General features: G+C 41.6%; 1 protein-coding gene across 1 annotated transcript; it reads right to left on the reverse strand.

The window, feature by feature from the left end:
* Nucleotides 1-19,069, reverse strand: LOC142098353 (kelch domain-containing protein 10-like). The gene is made up of 9 exons (XM_075181138.1): nt 18,952-19,069; nt 17,961-18,055; nt 14,286-14,526; nt 7,614-7,693; nt 6,202-6,280; nt 4,909-4,949; nt 4,702-4,822; nt 3,838-4,024; nt 1-2,432 (listed from the first exon to the last, which is right to left on the reverse strand). Exons 3-9 carry the CDS (start codon nt 14,446-14,448, stop codon nt 1,823-1,825), a joined length of 1,281 nt encoding a protein of 426 aa, XP_075037239.1. The 5' UTR covers nt 14,449-14,526; nt 17,961-18,055; nt 18,952-19,069; the 3' UTR covers nt 1-1,822.
* Nucleotides 19,070-20,547: the final 1,478 nt, after the last annotated feature.

Below are 20,547 nucleotides of genomic sequence, written 5' to 3' on the forward strand. Positions count from 1 at the left end.
TTTGTTTTTTTTGTAAATATTTTCTGCATTTGTTGACAAGGTGAGTTGTACTAGAGTCCTGCCACCGTGTAGCTTCAATTTAATGCATTTATACTCGTCAGTGTGATTAATCACAAATCTACAACCGATGGATGCCGCCATCTTGTGGGCCGGACCAATATTTTATAATAAAGTAATTCAACGTAAGTAAATGTGATTTATAATCTTCCATTAAGTACAACACAGACTAAGTATAGCACATATAAAAGAATCTATAAAACTGTATTGTACATGTATAAATGTCTGATACATATAAAGGAAGAATATTAAAACATTTGGTTATACAAAAATTTTGACAAGTCATTTTTAAAATAAACTAATACTATGAACATCAGAATATTGCACATTCAGCCGTATTCACAGAAAGATGTTTTCAGAGGATATTAGTCCTTTACTTTCCCTTTTTACCCCCATGTCAGTCACAAATCATAATCTTGCAGGTAAAGTTACTGCTGTATATTCTAGATATCTCTACAATATTAAAACCTGAAGGGACAATCGGACAGTCTTGGAGATAAGTAGCCAGTGATTGAGATCTCCTCAAAGCAGATCCTAGGCAGACACAGATCGATGCCATGAGATTGTCTACACCAGCGAGATATCCTTCTGCTTTCATAGTCCGCTGAGAATCCTTGAGGCTGTAATATCTCACAACACTGAGCCTAACCTCCCAAAACCAATCTACTGCATGCAACATTGTAACATCATGCAACATAAATCCAGAATATACTATTGCTGAACTTTGCTTTCCTGCTTAATAACAATAAGCAAATGTATTCCTATATTCAGGATCAGTTTGGCACTAAGTGGTTCATCTTTTCTAAAGCCGCTCACCTCGGCAAATTGTCTGGTTATACCTGTAGTATTAATAAAGTTCTCTGTGCAATAAGACATAGATATGTGTTATACTGGGTATTAGTAAATGTATAACATTATAACATACCCTATTTATAAGCGGGGTCTATGTCTCTCTGTGTAAACAACTCACAGCCTCGGCTGATCAAACGCTCACTTTATATTTCCTGATTAACGTCGTATATATTGCTAGTAATCTGCTCTCTCCATCTCTAATATTAATAATCGGCTCCGTGCGTTGTACATGCAGCATTTATACTTTGAACACGTTGGCTACTGATCGCAGCACCAGGAAGTGGCACGTTGCGTTGGGTTGCAGCGGTGTCACACAGTAACAACTCTTCCTGCCTACTGAAGCGTTTGTATCTGACACAGAGTTAAACACAACAGAGGTCTAATTTATGGAGCAATAATAGCGCATTACAGCTGCTTTACGCACATCTCACAATAGACCCAGCTTTGCATCTGCATCATATACGCTAGGCTACGGCACCTCCTTACATAGAACCAAGGTGCAAGCGCAATAAAACTTTGTAAACATTTTTTTATAGCAAAACATGCATTTGCTATTAGAGTTCATATAATACAGCAAAGAACCTTCAGCCGTGCGTACAGAGGAAGCCGCACAATCCTATAATATAGGCGCGATCAATAAGGAGAAGCGGTTAGCGCTGGCGATTATCAGCCGCTACATCTATTACAGCTATAAGAGGCATATCTGCACACCGGCTTACAATTCTGAAAACACGCCCTTACTATACTCCGCCTACGTTAGGGCTCCCGTCACACCTCTGCTGGTGCCAGGGTGGATGCGGGCAACTCTGTATAGGTACCTGCAGGGTTTTGTTTGTGAGCATTTGCAGAGCGAAATCACACAATTTATGCCATGCAAATGGGCATTGATGCTGCAGCAGTCCCATAGCGTTTGCTAGTGAATACCAGACGTTACCCCCACTTTAATCTGGCACATTGATAACTTGCAGTGTCTGGAAAGAGGTTTTCCTCCTAGAACCAGTAAAACCTCTTCGCCCTGAGCCACTGTCTCGCTCTGCAGGTCTGTCTGCTGATAATCCGCTTCCATTTCATCTTCGAGATATGTGAAAGATTCATTCTCATAGCTGGCCAGGAGATGGCGCTCATCAGTGCGGGCAGTTGAGGAGAACGAGCAGGAACATAATACTGGGGTCACCGGTCGTTCTTTAAACGTCTTCATTTCAATCAGTTCAGAGTTGGACATTATTGCCACTTTATTGGAGCTCCATCTGTGCAAAGAACAATGTTTCTCTGTATCGCTCTCGGCTGTGTCCATGCTCCCGCCATGATGTGCGGATTTACAACCCACAGCGATCACGCAGTGATACATCTTTGCGCAGTCCATGCCGTCCATCCCTCTGGATATCTTCTTCCAGGAGCGAGCGGTAAAATTATATTGCCACAAATTATTGGTGGGGGTGCGGGATGGTAACCCTCCTCCTACTATCCACAAACAGCCACGGAGGATGACAGACGCGTGTCCAACCATTTTTGGAGGGCCAGAGCTGTGCAAATAGAAGATATAGAGAATTTAGGAAACAGAACATCCTGCAGAGAACTCAACAGGTAACAATAAATAATACACAGACTGAATGGGTGATTCGGAATCCAGTAAAGAATGATGTGGACAAAGCTATAAAACACAACGTACATTAATAAACCACAAAAGTGTAAAACCGCCAGGCAAATTCAGTTTAAAAATACTGGTACCTACTTATGGGCAGCACGTCTGCCTCAGAGCACTGGGGTCATGAGTTCGATTCCCGACCATGGCCTTATCTGTGTGGAGTTTGTATGTTCTCCCTGTGTTTGCGTGGGTTTCTTCCGGGTGCTCCGGTTTCCTCCCACATTCCAAAAACATATTGGTAGGTTGATTGGCTGCAATCGAAAATTGACCCTAGTCTACCCCTCTCTGTCTGTCTGTGTGTGAGTGTGTGTCTATAGTAGGGAATTTAGACTGTAAGCTCCAATGGGGCAGGGACTGATGTGAATGAGTTCTCTGTACAGCGCTGCGGAATTAGTGGCGCTATATAAATAAATGATGATGATGAAGTGCATGGATCTGGGCCAAGATATCAGCATCTGCTGCGTGCAAACTTTTCTTTCATCTGATTGGAGGATCACAGGACCTATGAGCGCAGCCTCTGTGCAACAATCAGATGTTATTATGTGGGTTGAGGCAGTTTAAGTGAGATAAAGGGTTGAAGTGCACATGGGGAGGGTGGGGGTGGGGGCTGTATATAATTTTACTTCTTGCAAAACAAGAGACTGGGTGTCGTCATTATACTTTCTAGATGCACTTAATGTAATTAAAGCTTCAACCACACAACGTGCCACAGACAGCCCCGATGTCGCCCCCTCTCAAAGTGAGGCCAAACCAAGCTGTAGTTCAGGAGAGCCATATGAAATGTGCAATTAATGAAGGGGGGGGGGGGGGGGGGGGGTCCTAAAGTGTAAGGTTGTGCCCTCCCCCCCTCCCCCCTTCCCCCCTACTGTATCCCCCATGCGCAGTTTCTGGAGTATCCGCCAACCCACAAATGTAGATTTAGACCAATTTCAGGGGAGTGGGAGGGGGAAGCTGTGGGTGAGACAATACAACCCGTAGGACAAGCAGACGCACATAAACCATCACCCATCTGCACTTTTTGCTGTTTGTAAATATTCTTATTAAAGAAAGAAACAAAGAATCCAGGTATTAAAGTACCAAACATGACTATTATGTCTCAAGTATGCTAAAGACAAACAAACAAAAAAGAAGAGAGTTACCCTATAAGGTCACCACAGTAAAAACGACAAGAGACCTTACATCAGCCCCTTCCTATATGTGCCCCCCGCCCCCACCCCATTAGCGTCCCTCCTCTGGGACATTAAATAAACAGATCATCGGACCGTTCGAGCCGCTGGACCTGCCTGGTTTTGATGTTTGACCAGTTGTGTCGCCGGAAATCAAATCTCCAGAAGTCGTTCTGCTCCGCCATGTTCTTCAGCCCCCCAAACAGGTACAGAGCAGCGTTGTACGTGACACTGGAGTGGCCATGTCGAGGTCCTGGGCCAAGGCCACGGGTGCGAGGACTAAGTGCCGACCACTTCTGGGTATCTGGTGGAAGAAAAGATTTTTTTTTTTTATAGGACTTATCTTGTAAATAAAGAACTCCACCCAGAAAAGGACGACAGCTTAATTCCCACTGTATTTAAAGGGGCGATTACTTTCATTCCTCTCACACTTACCGGGGACCCTCAGTTACTGAATCATTGCTGACAGATCAATAATAACAGAGGAGAGAGCAGTCAGAACTGTGTGTCTAGAATACATTTCCGGAACAATTGGCAGAGTGAATATGGAACCTTCAACGACCAATCAGGCGCCACGTTCCCTGCACATAACCCACCTTAGCAGATCGTGTTCAGACTGCCAGCGTTCTCTCGCCGCTGTAATATGGTCGGGCGCCAATGATGGGGTTACTGAGGTTCTCAGGGAAAGAACCCCAACAATTTCCTACATCCTGACATAGGTGGGGCGGGGAGTGGGGGCCGCCCCTAACCAGCCAATGCCCATAATTTTACACAAACTTATTAACCTTTATTTATAGTGCGCCACAAGGTCCGCAGCACCAATGAGGGCAAAAAACAAGACAATATAAGGTATAACGGTACAATACAAATAATTATAGTCTAGAAATGAGTATTTCAGGTTTCACAAGTGGAATTGCCATTTTTGTAAGACATTATATATTACATCATACTCATTAAGTATTCAGCCAGATGGAAAATTACCAAAATAAAACACCCAGAATTCTTCCACTGCCCCTTCGATATCAAAGTATCCTCCATAGATGAACATGCCAGACTGGTACACCACCGCACTGTGGCCCTTCCGGTTCATCGGCCTGGGCTCCTGAAACACAGACAGCAGCTTAAACACAATGTCAATCCCTCTTGCCCCACCCCCGAGGAACCGAGGGAAAGCCCATCTCTATTCACCTGTCCTTCCGGAGATTTCAATTCATACCACTTTCTAGTGCCTGATGAATGACAAAACAAGAAGATCTATTATATATGCTCCAACATGCCCCGATTCACCTGAGACACAATATTCTGCTCCTCTTTTTCTCTAATGATTCTCCAAATGCAGTAAACAGACCTGAATACACAATACATTTAAAGTGGACAGTCACGTGCACACGCTGTAGGCATTTTGTTGGTTGGAACAATATTCAAGAAAATACAACTAGTTTTATCATGAAGACATGAGGCACCAGCAACATGTACCTCAGCGAGGTCACTGGTTCCTTATTCTCATGAATATTGGTCAAGCTACCTCCGCTGGTACACGTTAAAGGAGTTTCTTATTTAATACAGATCAGGTTACTGTAAGTTAATTGTTGATCTTAAAAGTGTATTAACTCTGGAATAAAATCAGTGGAGTAAACATATTATTGGGGAGCGTGTCGGAGAGAGCCGACGATACACAGTACAAATCTCAGAGGACAGATATTTCCTCTCCCAGTTATGATCGGTAGGAGAGTAACAGTGCAAAGCATTCTGGGTCGGTCAGCATCAGGCAACACATGACATCTAAGTTTCACTACTAACTAGACTATTTTTAATTTTTTGATTTACACATCAGCCACAAAACAGGTTTTCTACCTTGAATAGATTTATACCTTGCTGAACTGAGCAAAGGGCAGTGATCAAATTACGTTAATAAAGTGAAGGTAAAGGGTGAAATAATAATTAGAGGTGGAAATCACTTCATAAGGGATTCAGGGACTGCGATTTGTCCGTTCTCCTGTCACTGCTAGCAATTTTATCTCATGTTCGCTGCATCCTGGTAACTGTCTCAGCAGAAGATGCTCATACGTTGGGAAGTTTAATTCGCCTTAAAAATACGAAATAAGAATCTCTTCTATTTTTACTACATGAAAATGTAGAGAAACGATTCAAGCAACGTTCCTAAATTAGAGAAAAATTACACCCCCCTCCCAAATTTACAGAGCAAAACATTTTATATATTACTTATTACTGCAGCTGCAGGAGAGACTTCCAGCTTGTTGTGATGTCACCATGCAGGGGGATAACTACCCAGAGCCCCGAGCACAAGTACCCTAACTCTCTGGGTACAGAGGGGGGAGGGGGGCGCTTTCTAGAACCACCAATGCCCCAATCTGCACCATCATGGGCAGCTTTAGAATATCCAATCTGCAGGGGGGATCCCATCGCTGTAACAAGAAATCCCGCCACATATTAACGAAACAGAAAGGAGATATTCCTTACCAATATCGAACATCCACAGTGGAGTATTCTGTCTGTTTGCCCCAAAATCCACCATTCCCCCAAACACATACAAGACATCCTGCAGAAACACAACAGAAAATATTTCACTATATTATAATTAATTCAAACTTTTTGTTTATTAAAAATGTTCAAAATACAACAATAAATAAATAAAAAAAATAGGCATTTATCAGTTTGTGAATGAAAAGACCATCAGACCTAGGAGGTATTTAGAGTTAAATTAAGATTACTTTCACAACCAGCAATCAGGTGTGCCTGTTTGACAAAGAGTAAATAAACCCCCCATGGTCAACCTAGAAAGGATTATAATCCCTTTTTTAAAACACCCCCTCACTATTAATTCCAAAATGCATACGCCTGCAAAGTTTATTTTAAGAGTGAAACTCTTAAAGGAAGCCATTGGCTACTCCCTGACCAGATCTCAAACAACAAATCAAACAACTTAAAATCAATCAGTGTTATCATTAACCAAATAATAATCTGGATTTCAGTTATATAGCACAAGAAATGACCAAGCTTAACTAGCACATGAATTTGAACAATAAAATCTTAGCACAGTTATTAGTGCTCTATATAAAGTTATCAAATCTGCCTGGCAGATCTACAGCCAGCAAAAATCAGAAGGCCATATACGTATAGCCAAGCCCAACATGATAACCTACCAATCATTGCCTCTCTGGATGACTCTAAAATGTATGACTGTCAATTGGCACTTCCACTGGTTAAATATGGAATAATTATGTATTGGAGAAACACTTAAGATTAATGCACTCTACATACATCTCCAAGGGTTGGAGTTAAAACAGGAGATCAATAAGGATGAATAAGGAAAATGTATTCCAATATGTATCCTGTAAAACTGGGATATTCAGCTGTAATCTACATGTGATAATCCAAGTGTAATGTTACCAAATTACTGCACTGCGAGTATCAAAAATACATGAGCATATTGTACTGATAGATACTACCAATTTTACAATTTAATATAAAGATTTTACAAATAAATGTAAATATAAAAAAGAACGTTTTGACAACGTCAAGAAAAATGGGACACACCAGCTAAGTACTAAAAAAAACAAAACAAAATGAATTGTAAATAAGAGATCAGAAGGAGATTCTGAAACACAACAAGGAATGGTTTGTAGATCCCACTACCCGGCGGCCTCATCTGAAATCATCACATTGTGACCATTGTTCTGGGTGAGAGGAGCCCAAATATAATCTACATACAAACATATCTGTAAAATGTGTTTCCTGGTTTGTAGATGATGTTGACCATGAACTGGCTGATAGATATAAATCAGATATTGTCCGGAACACCCTGTAACGCACTTTATTCAATGCAACCTACAACAACAGAACCATTATCACATAACGCAAGGACCTCTCACCTCATGGGCCACCATCGAGTGTCCTTCCAGTTTATCCGGAGCTTGTCTGCTGCAGGGAAGCTGCTCCCATTGGCCGAGTGCTGAAACAAGAATAGAATCTGTGAGCAGAGATACATGGAGGAAACGTCCGTGTACGGAGATTAAACCTCTTCTGTAACATTCTGTAGATCACAATATATTAATGTCAAAATAAGAATACAAAACCATTTCATATGAGCTGTATAGACAAGTCCAACTTGAAATAAAAAATACCTAGGTTTTACCAGTCCCTAATTTCCCCCAACAGGAACCCAAAATATCAGAACAGCGGCTGTCGTCTACATTACACAATTTCGGATATTCCAGTTAACAGTGTCAATCAGAAAACAAGACACACATTTTCAATAAACCACAATGATATAAAGCATCGCAAGGCAAAATTATTCAGAATATCTAAATAAGCAATTCAATTATACAACATTTACTCTTTGCAACGCCAGAGTCGCTCGTTCATGTGATGTATTAAGTAGGCGTGGCTTAAGTTAGTGACTTCTGCGCTGGCGACTGTGCTAAATAAGTAGATGAATATCAAAACATTTTCAGGCTAAATAAAAGGTCATGTAATGTGCATGTTTAATACAGCATGAAATAAGCTGAGAGTAGGGATCACAGATCCCTATAAAGGAACCCAGGGGTGATGATTATATTGGTCCTTCAATCATTTATTGGTTACCATCAGTACTGTATTCTTTATAAGACGTTTCCCAGATCCCAGTTTGGGATCCGCCCCAACGGGATTGAAGAAGTGTGTGAGGCCGTTGTGTGCCCAGGAGGCAGGAAAGCCGAGAGGACCAGTTTGAGACTAACAAGAGGTCTGTCCCAGAGTCCTGTGTTTGTTAGAGGAAAGAGACTGAGGAGGGGACAACACGGTGCCCACTGGTGATGTAGAATAGTTTGAATAATCAATCTGGGTTAGTAAATGGAGTTCAGCAGCCATTAATGTAATTATATGATTCCATTTTTTTTGAAGTAAGTCTTGCAAGAGATAAATAGGTTCATGTTCTTCATGTTTCAGGATTTTTGAAATGTGCTTTAACAAGGCCGCACTGTCTTGCGTTAGTGATTATTTAGAAACATTGATAAAATAAGGCCCATCTCTGAGGTGTTCAGATGTTAATTCTCTTAACATGTTGCGGTCAGGAAAACACTTTCTTGAGTAGAGGTGCACATAACTATAAATACCCCTCTGCGTATGGATGACAAGATTATTGCTTATAAAACATACGTGCAAATGTACTATCATTACCTTCTGATCTGATTAGGCTCGTTGGTCCGTGTACAAGAGAGTTAATAAACTTGACTCATTTAAAACCAGCTAAGTTAGTTGGTGTTTTTTGCCCGGTCTGTCAAGTATATCTAAGGGTCCGAATGCTAAACAGTACAGGGGGACATGATTCTGATGACAGAACTAGAGGCCGCATGGTAAGGGCCAGTTGCTAATCACAGGTATAGGAAGCGCGTTTTAACTGCTGTTAGGTACCTGAAGTGCTGACATGAGCAGAATTCTGACAAATTAGTCTTCCCAATAACTGGTACCTACAATGTTGAAATTTTGGATAATTTACAAAATGTTTTAAAAAAATAATATGATGAATGAATGAAAGTTATAACATCTGTGGGTTGTAGAGAGTAAATAAGTAAAGAGATGTGTACCCCATTATGTCCCACAGATGTATGTGTATGGGAGAAAAAGCCAGTGAGAGGAGGATGTTTTCTGTGATGAGAAAGTGAGAGAGAGAGGATGTACCCCCCCCCCCCTTTTCTGTGTCTTGGTGTGAAAGTTTCGGATTATTACAAAGAAGAAAAGGGGGCTGTGTGGGGGGGGAATCAACGCTGAGGAATTCTCTCCTTAACAAATACTGTGCACTGTGCAAGAATTCTTGAAGAAAAAAAATGTGTTTTGCTTGTCTGACATTGTTAAGTGTTAATTGTCTTCATAGTAAGTGTTGAAAATGTATATATAGTTGAGGGGAAAAAAAAAAATAAGTTCTTTTGCGAGTATACTACAATAATTCAACAGTAATTAAAATGTCTCTGGAGTAGAGTCAACGCATTGAATTTGATCAGTAATTTACTTTTTTTTACTTTTTAAACATGCTGGAATTAGTAGTTCCACAGTTGTAGGTTGTACGATATCAGTCAATTTCTTTTTCTCTTTTTTCTCTCTATCAATGCGGGAGTGTTTTTATTTCACAGTGAATTACTAGAGAGAAGAGTTATGTCTGTTTTCTGCTTGTATACATACAGGGAGATGTCACTGTACCTTCTAAACGTGTATGAGTATAATTTAATACATTTCTGAATATCAATGTAAAGTGATATTTGTTAGTAATTTGACTTGTGATACAGTGCTCAGATTTCAGGTAGGATGAGACACTGAGGGTATGCTGCTTTATAAGATAAAGATTACATCTCTATCCCAAGCACACAAACAAAGACATGTAGCATACTAGAGTGTCCCCCAATATCCGGAGGATGATGAGAGTTTCCACTCTCAGGAGGGAGGAAGATGGGAGTGTACATTATGGTAGTGTACAAATTAAGAACTGGAAGTTGCTCAAATCAATTTATAGGCTATAACAGGTGCATGAAAGGGTGGGGTTATCCTAAAAGGAAAAAGCACCGTGGAGTGGTGGGTGGCTTCAACATACATTTGCAAATGTGTGCAACCAAGACTTTTGCATTTTTATCTACAGTAGAAATAGCAGATCTGTTGCTGGCTATAGCAGTGTGCTGGGGGAATTTGTCTGTGTTTTTTCCTTTTAGGATAACCCCACCCTTTCATGCACCTGTTATAGCCTATAAATTGATTTGAGCAACTTCCAGTTCTTTATTTGTCTGAGAGGCATGTTGGTGTCAGTAGCTGAGGGGGAGTACTGACATTGGATTGCTATTTGAAGGTTTCTGGGGTACCTCTTTGGTAAGTTAGCTCTCAATTTAAAAACACATATGTATGGCCCAAATATATGGGACTCTCATTGTTTAGAGTAGGACCACCCTATTAGCAAAAGCACCGTGGAGTGGTGGGTGGCTTCAACATACATTTGCAAATGTGTGCAACCAAGACTTTTGCATTTTTATCTACAGTAGAAATAGCAGATCTGTTGCTGGCTATAGCAGTGTGCTGGGGGAATTTGTCAGTGTACAAATTGTTGAACAAAATTTTTCTGCAAGGCCAGATCCTGTTGACAACCTGTTGGATAACCCTGATCTTACTCTCTTACTCTATATGTTGGTGGGAGTTGCAACAGATATGAGCAAGGTGTTTTACAGTCAGAATATGCAGCAGACTTACCTACAGGAAATAACTTGACTATTAAGTACGTAGCTCAAATGAGCAGACAAATAAAGCAGGTCCATGACACACCGCTCTAAATCCAGGTGACCGTGTGATGATAAAAGTGTTTCTAAGAAAAGGAGGACTGTCTGATTGGTGGGAAGGTCCTTACCAGGTTCTCCTGACATCTTCAACTTCAGTCATGGTCAGGGCCGGATTAACCCGAGGTCTAACTGGGCTACAGCCCAGGGGCCTCGGGCATCTGTGGGGCCCTTTCTTGAAAGTAATTATTTTTTTGTTTTTTTTTAACTGTACAGCTGTAGCGAGCCGCCGGCCGCACTACAGCCTGTACCGCGGTCAGCGACTCCTACTGAATGAAGCAGGTGACGTCACTCACCTGAAATGACAGCTGCACTGCAGCCAGGCAATGGTCCGTCCGCGGTGCTCATTAATCTCCTTAGCAAGGAGATCTCGTGAGAGTGAGACTGTCTCACTCTCAAGAGATCTCCTTACTAAGGAGATTAATGAGCACCGCGGAACAGACACTACAGGCAGGCAGCAGGGAGTGAGCTGGGGAGAACAGCGTTGAAGACCGAGGTAAGCGCTCGGTCCTGGGGGCTGGCTATTTGTACATTCAATTTTTGGGGGGAGAGAATTACAAGGGGGGGCGGGCGGGCACGCATTGTGGGGGAGATAATTACAGGGGGGGGGGCTGGCTGGCACGCATTGTGGGGGAGATAATTACAGGGGGGGGGCTGGCTGGCACGCATTGTGGGGGAGATAATTACAGGGGGGGGGCTGGCTGGCACGCATTGTGGGGGAGATAATTACAGGGGGGGGCTGGCTGGCACGCATTGTGGGGGAGATAATTACAGGGGGGGTTGGGGGTTGGCTGGCACGCATAGTGTGCATTGTGGGGGAGATAATTACAGGGGGGGGGCTGGCTGGCACGCATTGTGGGGAGATAATTACAGGGGGGGGCTGGCTGGCACGCATTGTGGGGGAGATAATTACAGGGGGGGTTGGGGGTTGGCTGGCACGCATAGTGTGCATTGTGGGGGAGATAATTACGGGGGGGGGGTTGGGGGCTGGCTGGCACGCATTATGTGCATTGTGGGGGAGATAATTACAGGGGGGGTTGGGGGCTGGCTGGCACAGTGTGCTCTTTTGGGGGACATAATTACAGGGGGGGTTGTGAGGATTTTACACTATGGAATCTTCTCTTCCTTTATCATTATTATGACGGAGTGGAAGTTTGCTTTATGGGATAAAGATCAGAAAAGAAGAAAGACCACTACATATGCTAGATTTACATCGCTAATGTTCTATTAACCTTTAGTAAGTGCATACCCATGAGGGGTTAAATGAGGATCTTTCTTCATCACGTGGTGTTGTTGTATAATAGAAGACACGGGTCATTAAAAGGTTGTTTCGTGTGAATATTCTGTTGGATATAAACAGGCTACACTATGTCAATTTTATATTTTTTTACATATGTTGATTGGAGAAATATCCATAACGAAGATAATTAAAGAAGAGGAATCTCACACTCCATTGAATATTGTTATCAAGAAATAAGTGACTATTTATTTTAGGACTTATGTGGGTGTTTTATATGTTATATCCTTAAGCGCCAACTTCTCTTATTATTGTGGTTTTTATACAGATATATGAGTACATAGAAGGGATTGTACGTTTTAAGATAAGAGGCTGCTCTGGGATTAATTGTGCAGAAAGACATCTTTTTTGATCTTTTGATCTTTGTTGGATAAATCACCTTTACTTTGGATGCACATTGGGCGTTTCCTGACTCTAGTAAAGAAAGTGATTTGATAAAAGACCCAGAGAAGAGATCATTTAACTTCACTTTAAATAATAAGGATATAAGAATTTCTGATTGTTACTGTGCTAATGTATCAGTATTTTTATTAAAACAAAGTAATACAAAGAATGACAAAAATATTTAATGCCAACATGACGTGTCCAGAACCCAAGTGTAACTCATCTTACAAAATGCAATATATTAAAAGGTACAAAGCTGCTCAAACCACAAGTTGTGGGGTCACAGGGGGCTTACTCATGGTTAACCCCTGGGGCGAATAGGATCCTTTATCATGGCTAGGTGCAGGTTTATCCCAATATATGTCAGGTAGAGTACAGTATATAGTTATAGGTCCAGTCGTACTATTGATCATATATAAAAATGTGAGATATCTTCCTAGATATGCCAATATTATTGCTTATAAAACATATGTGCAAATGTATTATCACTATCTCCTTTTCTGACTAGACTCGTTGGTCCGTGTACACGAGAGCTCATAAACTGGACTCTATTTTGCCATCAAATTATCTGAGATTTCATTCTTTTAAAAACATCTGTATTACTGGTTAGAGAGGGGACTGGAAGTGAGGTTGTGGCCTGAAGGGGGGGCAGGGTGTATTATATTCAGCTGCTACAAAGTAAGGACTGAGGTCACCTGTTGGAGTCCCTTATTGTGCATCTAAACACTAATCACCGACCAAAAGCATGCTAAAAGCAGTCTAATCATGTAATATAATATATACACACACACACATACACACTGTAAAATCTGAGATATTAGAAGTCGCAGAGAAGTGGCAGTAAAGGAGCACATTATTCCTTTTAATACACAAGTTTCAAATTGAAGTTGTTGCGTGAAGTTGTTGCGTGAAGTTGTTGCGTGAGGTCACCCCCCCCCCCCCCCATCCAGGTGAGATTCACCTGCACAGAGTTATACATTTCATCACAGAACATAATAGAGGGAATTCAATTAGCTGGGAGGTGCCGCCGGATGTCCTGCTGTGCGCGTTACCAGCCAATACGGTACAGAATCTCCGCTAATTCTCTCCTTACATGTCTATGGGTTGCGAAGAAAAATCAATGGACATTTGAGAAAAAAAAACCATTGAGGCGATGTGTCTGCGGCGTGTTCTGGGGACACATCACAGTCTAACTGAATTCCCCCCCGGATGAATCACATGAGACAACGCCATCACTTCTCTCCAAATGTAAATGATGACATCCATACTATTGGGCACAGTCATTGTATGGAGATATTACAGACAATGGGGGGAATTTAATTAGCCGTGAAGTGTCTTGCAGACATTCCAGAGACAATGTAACACAGCCGCGATGTTCTGAAGAACATAGCGACTAATTGAAATCGCCCCAATAAATCAAAGATTACTGGGTTATTATAACTTGTTTAATGGGGCTTTAAAAGTTATAATTTCCCTGATCCACTGCTCCGCGTAGACCCTGGATAACGGATAATGAGCCAGATATTTTTTTAAACATATAAAATTTACAAATAATAGAAGTAAATTCATCTTACCTATACTGTATCTCCAAAAATCCCCCAGAAGGTAATCCTGCCGACCACCGTGGATGTACACAAAGCCATTATATAAAACCGCCGCGTGTTTAAAGCGGTCACATGGGAGCCTCTCCCTCCGCGACAGGGGCTCCCACGCACAGTCCGCACTTCCATTGATCATACTGGCCCGTCTTTCCGTGTCCTCGTCTGTGTGCCCGCCAGCACTGCCCCCTAGTGTCACATGGTGGTACAGACATTTCTGGAGAGGATGAAAAGAAACCATCATGAAAACAATGTACAATGTGTAAACCGTCTAAACATACAACCGCAGCACAGAGAGGTGACCAAACAACGCGTAAACATGTTAATGTGTCTCGTGAATCTGTGCACAGGACACCTCTTGTTCCTTCCAGGCAAACTCCCAAGAAGCCGCCCATCACAGACAAGGAACTACGTGCACCTGCAATGTTATTTTATATAAACGCCCAAGTAATCTGTTCAGTGGATTATAACAGTTGCATCACATATAGGTGGTAAACCTCGGAGTCAATTCCGCGTGATGTTTAGGTAATGATGATCTTTGCTCATTGCTTACTCACCCCTTAGAAAGGAGCCAGCAAAAACACAACATGAGGCCATTTCCTTAATCAGCCCCTATCTCTAACTGTTAATACCCAGTCTTGTTTTATTACTATATTTGTTTCCCACTCTAAAATCACTGCGGAATCTGCTGTATAGACAAAGTATCATAAAATCTGATGTCGTATTGTAATTTCCTTCTAAAAATACGGCATTTTAGGCAACGTACACACGGGCGGTCGAAAGGTATAGACAGAACCGCGTCCTTTGTCCCCACTTTAACATAGGCTCTGGCAGCGCTTTAATACCTCCATGCTGAGCGAACGTCGAAGCTACTGACTAGTGCGCAAGGAAGAGTTCTCTACCTGTGTACATGTAGCACAAAGTAATGTGGATGGATTGGAGAAGGGATCTTCAGTCTATTATATAGAACTCTGTGTTTCCGGAGGTGCTCGTGGGACACTCCCGGACGCCACAGATCCCAGACGGAGAAGGTCCCCCAGCAGCACCTAGTACCGATATCTGTCACCTCCTCCAGCGAGAGAACAATTTAGAACCGCTTTATTTACTACAGAATCCCGTGTCTGAGCCGACTTACACCTCTGTCTAATAATGTCCTAGTTCTGATACATCTGGTAATTTACTATTCATGCACACAGCGGTCTGTGATTTACCTTTATGTGAGGACTATAATAAAAACTGCACTTCTTATAATAAATGTAGCCTTATATACAAGAACTACTAATAAGTGTGTGTATAAAAGTCCCCATAACATGACAAACGCAGCCGTGGTTTAATGCTGTAGTTACATTTCCTGTGTAGCTGAGTACAAGGTATTTTCCTGTCATTTCAAGCTGCTTCCTGCACTGTCCACAAATAGAACATCAGACGTGAAGTCTTCTGTGCCTGGGGAAATATCTCCCCCCACTGTCACTGCATCTCCAATATCTGCAGCTCACAGATCCTCCTGAAACTTTTAGCTATATTTGCGAATGTTATTAGTAGCTCTATAATAGAAACAGACTTGTATTTTTTGTTTAGACATCCTTTATGAACAAAGTGCCAATTAATTTGTTTAAAAAAAATAATAATAATTGGACAATAAACATTTGCTTTGAAATATCAGTCCAAACTGATTTCCAACATTTCAATGCAATTTCTGAATAATGTATATATATTATTACATTTTTATGTCATTATATACCCAGAGTCTCTTATAAGTCTACATAAAAATTCAGACAATGTAACTTTCACCTTCCACCCTCCAGGTTCTCTTTCTAAAGCTGGGTACACACTACACTGTTTTCATCCAATAATCGGCTCAAACAGCCGACATACGACCACTCGTTTAAAAGTCGGGTCAGTGTGTGTAGTGACACGATGATCGAAAGTCTGCCCAAATGGACGATTGTCGCCTCATTTGGTTGGTCGTACCGTTTAATATTTTCGGTCCAATCTCGTTTCCGCTGTGTAGTGTGTATAAACTTCCAACCGATCCACAACAGTGAGTACGAAATTACAGTCATTGCTCACGACAACATGGCTGTAAAAAGTCGCTAAAGGGACGTCCGCTCTTCCCTTTATCGTCCTAAACAAGGCTAGTGTGTATGCAGTCCATGGACCGAGCGATCGGACCATCGATCGCATGTAAAATCGCTCTGCATAAAAAGTTGGTCGAAATTTCTGTAGTGTGTACCCAGCTTAAGTCATTTTCAGTGTAAATTCACACTCATTTCAGTTGCAAAAAGTCTATTTTGGTCTTTGTTATATTTAATGCTTAAAGCAGCGATCCCATGAACATCACATAAATCACTGACAGGCTATAGGAAGCATGATGGTATTTACCATTGTTTTGTCTGTTTGGGCCACTATTAATGGTTTTAAATCTGCCGAGTCTCCACAGTAAATTGACTACCATGGCAACCACAGTCACATGGCACATGATGTAGTGAACAGAGAGGCTTGGAAACGCCCCTCTGAGCTCTGTCTGCTCTGTGTACTGTACAATCCTCACTCACTTTCTCCCCCCATGCCTTCACGTAACATACCGAGAGCTGCAAGTCTCTGGAGCAGATTCAATTCTTTGCAATGATCCGTTTGAGCCACACTGGATGTTCGGTATACAAAACATCGCTCACAGAGGTGCAAGCGAAAATCAGCGATGTTTTGAGTATTGCATATCCCAGTGAACAGTCGCACATCAAACAAGGCACCAATGTGGTCTAGCACCGAATTGAATACCCCCATGTGTCTGTGTAACTGGCAGCCATACTGGATGCCCCTCCAGAGAGATTTTGGAAAGGAGATTATGACTTAAAGAAGGACAGATAAGACAAATCAGATGCATGCTTAAAAGGTACTTTACTTGCTACTTAAAGAAAACCTACATAGTATTGCAACTTAAAAAAAAAGGTGTGTCATAGCTCTAAACTGATTGGATACAAATATAACCACGCAAGTTTCCTGTTATCAGTCCGTCACTGTGTGAACGGAGAGTCATAAAAATATCACCGTCGTCTTAGCCATAAAACCTGAAACACAGATTGTGACACTGATGGTAAAATTCCAAGATTAACCATCGAACCCTGACCCAGTCACCGCTAAATGTGTATGAATGAGCGGCCAGGACAGAAATAACATTTTATATCAGATCAATTCATTTATGTTTTACAGAACAATGGAAATATTTGGCCTTTGGGCCCTGTCTGTAACACTGAAGTACTTTACCTGTTACTGCAGAAATACACTGAATGAGAACACGGGATGAGTTCTCCATCTGATAAATGATATTACTGTATGTTATCAATATGACAGTCACGAGGGAACACCTTGGTCATATTATAGATTTATCTATAGAAAAGAACAGTCCCTTATTAAGAAGCACGTGTGCCTTGTTCACAGTCCACCGCCCCTCGTCATCAGCAACAGAACTGAGTGACAGCAGATACATATTATATTGTGTGTCCTGATACAGGTCCTTTGAGGACAGAAACATTCATGGTGCTTGTGGGCAATAAAGAATATATCTGTATATGTCTGCAAGGTATCTCAGGAATGTGTGAGGTGTGTACAGATAATCACTTAATAATAAGTCATAGAATTCTTACAGCTTACCTAGGCAGCATCTTATCACAATAACCCCGGAGATCTGTGGAGTCACCTGCCGACGCTCTGCGTGATGAATACTCCCAGCGGTAAATTTACAAACCCTGGAGGAGAAAGAGGAGAAGATTCCAGTTTACAGCTATGAATTGATAACAGATGTAAAGTGGAATCCAGAAGTCACATCTAACAGAAAAGCGGAGCGTTTATTGTGACTATATTACATTACCTTATAATTGTGCAAGAAGAACTGATGTAATGTCAGAAGTAAAGCGATAGACTACATTAGTGAAGCGACATAATATAAATGTGTAATCTGTCAAACGACTTCTGTATAGATTATAATGTAATTATAGGATGTCAGTGCCTGTAGGCATTGGATGATATTAGTTAAAAGAGTTATAATACTTTAATATAAATCAATGTAATGTAATAACGTGATCTATGAATAGAGTGTCTCTGGGTACCGATATAATATTACATTAGTACTTCTATCTTAATAAAATACTATTCTGGTGAGTCTGACCTAGTGTAACGTGATAACACAATCCACTTATATGTATCACTATAATGTAATATTAGTGATGGGATTTCAGTATAAATCAGGGCAATGGAGAGAGAGAGGGAGGGGGATAAATTATATATATATATATATATATATATATATATATATATATACACACATACATATCTACAAACATACACACATATACATATATTAGACTATAGTATGTTTATGGATTATAAAAGTAACAGTTCTCAGACTCCGGTATAAACTATTGTAACACTGTGAAATGACCCATTGTAATAACGTTACAGGGAGGTGTATAGTGATACAGATCAGGGGACAGTGTGACCGTATCTTGTTATATTAGTTATTAGACCCCAGTATAATAATATAATAGTTTCCTGTGTGTATCGCAACAATGTATCCACATTACGGTGTCGCGATATCACAGCGCTGGGACACACACTATAGAGACCCTATCGTGACATCACTCACCGGTCAGTCCATCTGCCGTAGTCCGGGGGTCTCAGGCCCGATCCCCCCCCGGGGTCTCCGCTCAGTGTCCGGGTCCGGGCGCAGCCTCCGCTAGTAATGTACCACCGGCACACTGCCACCTAGCGGACAGCAGGGACAGCACGTCTCGACCTGTGACCAATCAGAGGCTGGGGGCGTGTGTCATGACGTCACCTTACCAGGTTGAAGCACCCTGCGGCCATCTTTATTCCTGTTGGTTATCTGACACTGATGGTTCTTGTGTAAGGATTGTGCTACAATATTACTGAATGTAACATGGGGTGAGGGTTGTGCAATGTGTGAGGATTGTTGTGTCAACATCTCTGTGACACATTCCTTCCATCATTATCCATAGTTTATCTTCCTCTTGGCAACCGGTTGGGTGCGCTAGATGTAAAGATGTTTATTTCCAGGCAGGGCTTGGGACATAAAGAAATGTAAAGCTTGTTACACAGCACATGGTGAAACAGCGCAACAAAGTAACCAAGTCAGATAGTCATATAGCTAAAATAACACTACAGGTAAATACAAATAAAGAAAATCCATTGAGGACACAGAGAACACAGGTGACACATGTATAAAACCAAACTATGGACAAACAAGATAAGTCCCAGGTTGTGGCGGATGAAAGCTGGAAGAGGACGGGAGATGGTGGGCAGCAGAGATGAACCTGAGGACCTGATTCATTAAGGGACGTGTACTGAACGTAATGTGCGTTTTTATAAAAAAAACACGTGAATCGGGTGTACGCAGCGTGCGGTGATGAATACGGGTGTCCGTCGGCTCTGCTGTACTAGACAATACACTGCAGGATATGTACAATACATATGTGAAATATGAAGTCACAAAAGAACGCACAGAAAAAAAACTATTCAATTAATGTCACCTGTTATTATAGCCAGTAATGACAAAACATTAACAAATAATAAAAAAATCTTCCCCCACCATAAAATACATTTATTATGATGATATTAATGTCTACTGTACATAAAATACATAGTTACAGTTGCTCCTGATTACAAACACATGTTGTAGCTGTATACACAGCGTCATCACTAGTAATCAGCACTTACACCTGACCTGTAGCTGGAGCAAGTGATCTCATCATCATCATCATCATTTATTTATATAGCACCACTAATTTTGCACCGCTGTACAGAGAACTCACTCACATCAGTCCCTGTCCCACTGGGGCTTACAGTCTAAATTCCCAAATACACACACACACACACAGACACAGACAGACACACACAGACTAGGGTCAATTTGTTAGCAGCCAATTAACCTACCAGTATGTTTTTGGAGTGTGGGAGGAAATCGGAGCTCCCGGAGGAAACCCACGCAAACACGGGGAAAACATACAAACTCCACACAGATAAGGCCACAGATAAGAATACGGGTAAAAACCTGAGAGATTGGACGTTGCTCGGTGCTCCCCTTACTGTACATTGACTACCTGCATACGCTGAATTGGAAGTTGCAGCGTTCTGTGGTGTATGGTCCGGTTCTGGGCATGCTCAGAGTAATTATACGCAAAAAAAAACAAGTTGCGCTGTGTGATGTATCAGGCCCAGAAAG

Source organism: Mixophyes fleayi, chromosome 7 (genome assembly GCF_038048845.1).
Source record: "Mixophyes fleayi isolate aMixFle1 chromosome 7, aMixFle1.hap1, whole genome shotgun sequence".
In the NCBI taxonomy this organism is placed as follows: domain Eukaryota; kingdom Metazoa; phylum Chordata; class Amphibia; order Anura; family Limnodynastidae; genus Mixophyes; species Mixophyes fleayi.

Coding starts and splice junctions, on each gene's coding strand:
- LOC142098353 (XM_075181138.1), bottom strand. CDS start 14,448: ATGATCAATGGAAGTGCGGACTGTGCGTGGGAGCCCCTGTCGCGGAGG. Junction 4,823..4,908: donor TGAAATCTCCGGAAGGACAG/GTGAATAGAGAT, acceptor TCTGTGTTTCAG/GAGCCCAGGCCGATGAACCG. Junction 2,433..3,837: donor TGGTCAAACATCAAAACCAG/GCAGGTCCAGCG, acceptor CTATTTGCACAG/CTCTGGCCCTCCAAAAATGG.